The sequence below is a fragment of the Gossypium raimondii genome, chromosome 5, assembly GCF_025698545.1.
Source record: "Gossypium raimondii isolate GPD5lz chromosome 5, ASM2569854v1, whole genome shotgun sequence".
In the NCBI taxonomy this organism is placed as follows: domain Eukaryota; kingdom Viridiplantae; phylum Streptophyta; class Magnoliopsida; order Malvales; family Malvaceae; genus Gossypium; species Gossypium raimondii.
The window spans coordinates 29,362,128-29,368,127 of record NC_068569.1 but is presented as its reverse complement, the minus strand read 5'-3'; the positions used below and the strand labels follow the sequence as shown (position 1 = coordinate 29,368,127).

At 32.1% G+C, this 6,000-nt stretch overlaps 1 protein-coding gene across 1 annotated transcript; it reads left to right on the top strand.

Annotated features, from left to right (window-relative positions):
• The first annotated feature begins 2,128 nt into the window (after positions 1-2,128).
• LOC105770932 (uncharacterized) lies at positions 2,129-5,785 on the top strand. The gene is made up of 4 exons (XM_012592305.2): positions 2,129-2,424; positions 4,715-4,847; positions 4,926-5,040; positions 5,372-5,785. The coding sequence occupies exons 1-4, from the start codon at positions 2,273-2,275 to the stop codon at positions 5,425-5,427; spliced, it is 456 nt and encodes a 151-aa protein (XP_012447759.1). The 5' UTR covers positions 2,129-2,272; the 3' UTR covers positions 5,428-5,785.
• The last annotated feature ends 215 nt before the right edge of the window (positions 5,786-6,000 follow it).

Sequence of the window (6,000 nt, the reverse complement as noted above, 5' to 3'; positions counted from 1 at the left end):
TTAGCATTCAGCCTTCTTAGAGTTCACAACAACCTTTTTTCTTTTTTTGTACTTCTTCAGCTCTCTGCTTGTACGGTAAATCGACCTCTTTTACACAATCATCTTCTCTTTCTTAACTGTTTCCTTATTGAGACTTACATCAACACCCATCATGATGAATTACAATAGTAAAAATGATCTAACTTTTTTATCTTCAAATAAAGCGTCTTAATTAAAGAAAAATACATTTCACATGGCAAAAATGATCCACGTAATAGTTTTGTATCCACTAAGCAGATAGCAACCATGTCATATGCTATTGTTTTTCACTATAAACATATGTTTTACATGACAACAACAATAATAATCATAGACCACGTGTGTATTTTTATATTATTTTACAACTCAAATAAAATCTTCATAGCAAAGCAGATCATATCCGTAGTTTCACATGTTTATTCAAATATCATATATACAAATATATATATAGAAAAATCCTAAAAGATCCAAAATCAAAATGGATTTACAAACTACAAAAGAATAAAAATTATAATCCAATATATTACAAATATCAGATATAGAACCATGTTTTAGTTAGACAATTGTAAATGAAATTTAAAAAAAAATCAAAATAGACAAATATACCTACAAATTCAACATCATTTCACAATACAAAATAATATCATTTTAAACTTGTTGATACTTTGGACCAGAATTCTGATCCAAGAGCTGAGAAGAGGAGCATCCCCATTTCTACACAATCCATCAATCACATACGTCAATGAATAAACAGAAATTTCAAGATATTTTGGAAATTATGCACTCTTTTGAGTTCCCATTTCTCTGTTCCTTGCGAGCTTTTTTTAATAAGCCATGCTTCAAAAAGATATCTCTGTAATATAATTATAATTAAAATATCACGTTAACCTTATATAATAAGATTTTACAAACATCTCAAGAAGATGAATGCTTTTCTTCTTGAATGTTGGATTACAGTTCTTTTCCTTAAACTTCTATATCCGTTGATTCAAAATATCAACAAAACTCAAACCCTAAAAATTTCCATATATATTAATCCAAAATATCAACAAAACTCAAACTCTAAAAATCTTAAAATCATTGTGTAAATATCAAAGCCTTTGTTGAACCAATCGAAAGTAAAAAAAAAAACCCAAAATTCAACAGATTTACCCTTAAAGCAACACTCAGATTCTTCAATAAACCATAAAACTAAACTTAATCAACACAATTTAACACTTCCTAAACTCTGTATACAAATGAACCTTTATATTCCTCATTAAAAAAAAAGTTAAGGTTAATGAGGTTAAGACTTTTATTTCAATGAACTAATTGAAAAGAAATGGTAAATGAATATATAAATATTTTAACAAATAAATAAAATAAAAATTAATAAGATACAATAACCAATTTATATTATTTTTCGCTCTGATTTTGACAATTAGGTCCACTTTGATACTTATAATTTTTTATCTATTTTGACACCGACTTAACAACTAAATTCATTTGGTTCCTAAACTTGAAAAATATAAAATTTGATGATGTGACACTATGAGATTGTGACACATCATCACTTGAAAATTAAAAAAAAAATTATATAAATTTCTGGATGATGGCTTAGTGCAATTTTAGAGTGTCACATGCAATGTTCTAATTACTAAACCATGATTGAATCGATTTAGCCAATTAATCCAATCATGTTCCAAAAACATTAGTTACATTATCAAATCTTGACGGAATTTAAATATAGGGACCAAAATGGATCTAATTGTCAAATTCAAGTACCCAAAGTGAAAAAAAAAATACAAATATCAAAGTAGACCTAATTATCCAATTCAAAAACCAAAATTATACTATCTCTATAATAAATGTAATATAATTATGTGACAAAACAAGTGGAAAATATGTGAAATATTTATCGTGCCACATCATATGCATGTTACCAATTGACACATAAAATGGTTGGGTGATCATTTTATAACAATCTAATAACTTTAGTGATAATTTTGCAAGATTTGAAAGTTTGATGATTGAAATATAATTTTAAATAAGTTTAAGGACTGTTGGGTATAGTTTATCCAATTTCAAAACAAAACAAAAAAACCTTGGGAGATGTTAAACTAAAGGAAAATTCAGATTCAAACACTGGGTTTTAGTATTCGGATTTGTATAAAAAAGCCCAATAAAATTTGCCAGAAGTTAAAATCACGCAAATCCTATTTAAAACAGAGAAACCCCAACTCGACTTGAATCGCCTCAGCTCAAACCAGCGGATATGGCTACCGAAGAGGAATCGATAGAGCAAGCAGCTGCGTCACGTCGAGAGAGGCTTAAAGCTCTTAAAGCAGCTCAGGAGCTGTTGAATGCCCCAGATGAAGATTCTTCTCAAGCTGCTGAGAATCAAACGGATGATACTAATGAAGAAAAGTAAGTTAAAAAGCTTACATCTTTTATTTATTTTTATAATTTTCTGTTCTTCTCTTTAAGCATAAAATAAGATGAATTATGTTTTAATTATTGGTTTAACAATGGGTTTTGTTTATCTTCTGAAGATATTTGGCTGTTTTGCACTATGGGTATACGAATGACTCGTAGAAGTTTACATCTTTTGTTTAATTTCCAACCCAGAAATTTTTTTTCATTGTTTTTTTTTTATGGATTATGTTTTAATAGTTGGGTTCATGATGGGGTTCTGTTTGTCTTGTAAAAATCTGGCTGTTTTGCACCAAGGGTATAGGAATAGCATGAATCATAATTATAATTAACTGATGTACCTAGGGTTTTAAAAGGCTCAAGCTGAGTAGAAACATTATGTTAGAAACTCGAGCCTTAAGAGAATTTTCCACTTCATTCGGCTTGATTATGTTGGATTGTCATATACCTTTGAGCCTTAAGAATTGTTTAATTCAAGTATTAAGATACTGGGGTTCTGATTGATCACTTGCTTGACTTGCTTACAACACCAAATAGGACTTGGTGTGAAAAATTACTTCCATATTAAGTACCTGCTTGCTGGTTTTAGGTGTCCTTTTGAGAACTAGAAGAGCAAAGAGGCTAAGGTTTCCTTTGTTTGGATAATTTGGAAAAGAGGAAGGTAAGGTAGACCTTTGGTAGAAAAGACCGGTGATCTTGTCTGTTTATAAAGAGGCTTTGCTTGTTAAGTAGGATGTGGATTTGTGTGGATTAGTGGAATTTTTAATCCAGTGACCATCCATGCTAAGGTAGTAGGAATGAGGTTGTTTAACTCAAACTTTGGAGAAAGTTTCCTATCCTTCCACTTTTCTTTCATTCGCAATCAAGCACAGTCATTTACATCAAGAGGAGAATAAATGAATAAGGCAATGATCCTATTCCTTCAAATAATCTCAACTTTTGTAAGTTGGACATATGTGGGATTTTTAGGTATTAAATGGGACAGGTAACCCTTGTTATTCATTCCCTTCCAATAACATTCTTGAAATAGAAGGGCACTGTTCTTCCTTGATTCTCTTCCATTTCCAACCTTCACATAGATCCAAATAAATTTTAGGTTTTCGAAAATGACTCGCAGAATTTATATTTCAATGGTTGTCTATTTGCTTCCCTTGAACTGAAAATTTCAAAAATTAACGTGTATAACTTGTCTTTTGAATACCTAGCATGACTTTGCCATGCCAATTCCCATTCCCCCCAATTTGGCGCTAAAATAGTGTTAGGGCATGGAAATTGATACATAATAGATTTCCATTCTCTTGAAATATCGATGTTTTAGAATGCAGGGATGGTCGGTATGAATATGAAGTTAAAATTGATGAAAATTACTTTCTTGAATTTAATAGTCAATACAAACCTGCTAGAATAGCCCTAACCTAATGTTGAGAATTAGAAGGGAAAATAAAGCAGATGTAAAGGAGGAACAGTAGGGAAGTGGGGACAGGAGAAGCCAAGGTTTCATTTATTTGGATTATCTGAAAAAGATTGCGATGCGCTTGTTCGGGTAAGGATAGGGAAGGAATGGAGGGACTATAACTTGTTCTTTCCTTTGCAGCTATACCCTTTTCCAAGTCATGCATGGTAGGAAGGATGAAAAGGTTGAAAGTAAAGAAAACATTTTGCTTATGGGCTATGTTACTCTATCTCTTCATTTTTCTTGAAGTACCAATATCCTATACTTGTGTTTGATGTGGGATATGGAGATATGACCTCCAAAAATCCTCCAAATACAGGGAAAAACTTAGAAAAATCTGACCATACCTATGTTAGAAACATTCTTATATCCAACACTTACATCTAAGTCCGAGTATTATAGCTTATGGGTAAGAATGTTGTGCAACCTAACCATTGGATTGAAAGGTTCCCTATCCTTTCACCTTTCCATATTCCCTGTCATAAAAAAAAATGAAAAGAAAAGGATAATATATTATGATAATTATCCTTTCCATCTTATGCTCTCAATTTGCAGAAACTGAATAAGTTGGGGTTTTGGAGGGGTTTGATGTTATAAATCTGATCCTATTTCTTACTATTCGTTCCACTCCACGAGAAATTCTGCAAACAGGGCACAGTCCTTGGTTCACCCCCTGGATTCTAAGAAAGGCGGGATCTTTTTTCTAGCTTAGTGATTTGAAAATATTACAAATACACAATGTCTGTTTAGATGGATGTTTGCCTGTGGTTATTTCACTGATAATTTTGATCATTAACATGTATGCCTTGCTTGTATTTTTTTGTTCTGCAGTAACCCCAGTATGAAGTTTCGAAATTATGTACCTCATGATAAACAGCTTCAGGAGGGAAAGGTTGCTCCCCCAGTGCTGCCGAAATTTGAAGACCCTGTTGCAGCAGCACCTCCAGCATCTGAAGAAAAAGAGGTGCTTGTTTATCTTCAATATCACATTTAATCGAAAACTGCTTTTCTTTCTACTTGTTCTAATTGTGGATTGGTGTAGGATCCATTTGTCAACATTGCTCCCAAGAAACCGAACTGGGATCTTCGAAGGGATGTGCAGAAGAAGCTCGATAAGCTTGAAAGGCGTACACAGAAGGCTATTTTCAAACTTATGGGTAAGCAAATCAAACTATTTTTGTTACATATATTAGCTGACACTTATGTTGGACACATTGGAAATAGGTATGGGATATGACTTTCCAAGTTCAAGTAAAACCTTAGAAAAAATTGAACACATCTGTGTCGGTTGCTTACGTGTGTCCACCACTTACACCTAAGTCCAAGTAATATAGCTTACATTTATTGCGAGCTAAAGAGCATTGTACTGTATGAAAAGAATATAAAAAAGGAAACTTGGTGTGTATTTACTTGTCTTTTCATTGTTTTAGCTTTCATATATAGTTGTATACTATATGGTTTAACGGTGTCAACTATTGTGCATTTCAGAGCAACAAGAACAAGAAAAACAGTTGGATGAAGGAGGAAACGCCATTGAAGAATAGAAACTTGGTATTGAAGTCGAACACTTGTCAGATCACTCCGGTCATTAACGTACTGAGAATGAATGTTTGTCCAATGAAGCAGTGAAACAGTTGTAAGGTTGCATTTTTGTTATTCAATAGTGTGAAATGGCCAACTAGAAAAAGAAAATGTTCAAATCATTCTGAGACTGAAATATAATGTTCAGTTTATGCCCCTGATGGTACATTTCTAACTTAGTTGTATGATCCATGTTTGCCTAATCTTTTTTCTTCACCAGAATTCTGAAATTGTAGCAAACACGATTTGTGTTTCGAATTACTTTCCGAGGATCGAGCTTTAGACAATTTTTTTTTTAAATTGATGCTAATTTGTGTTGGAGTTTTTTCTTTTTTTTCTTTTTTAAGCCACAAGTGTACTGAATAAAAATTATTTTATGAATCATCTTTAACACATCATTCATGGTCTCTACCAATTAAAAATAAACACATCTATCTTTCTTTTCACATCAAATGTACAGTTGGACTAACGAAATGTGATGTGTTTATTTTCAATTGATAGATGAATCATGTGATAATGAGGGTTCATAAAATAAT

Coding starts and splice junctions, on each gene's coding strand:
- LOC105770932 (XM_012592305.2), top strand. CDS start 2,273: ATGGCTACCGAAGAGGAATCGATAGAGCAAGCAGCTGCGTCACGTCGA. Junction 4,848..4,925: donor CAGCATCTGAAGAAAAAGAG/GTGCTTGTTTAT, acceptor GGATTGGTGTAG/GATCCATTTGTCAACATTGC. Junction 5,041..5,371: donor GGCTATTTTCAAACTTATGG/GTAAGCAAATCA, acceptor TGTGCATTTCAG/AGCAACAAGAACAAGAAAAA.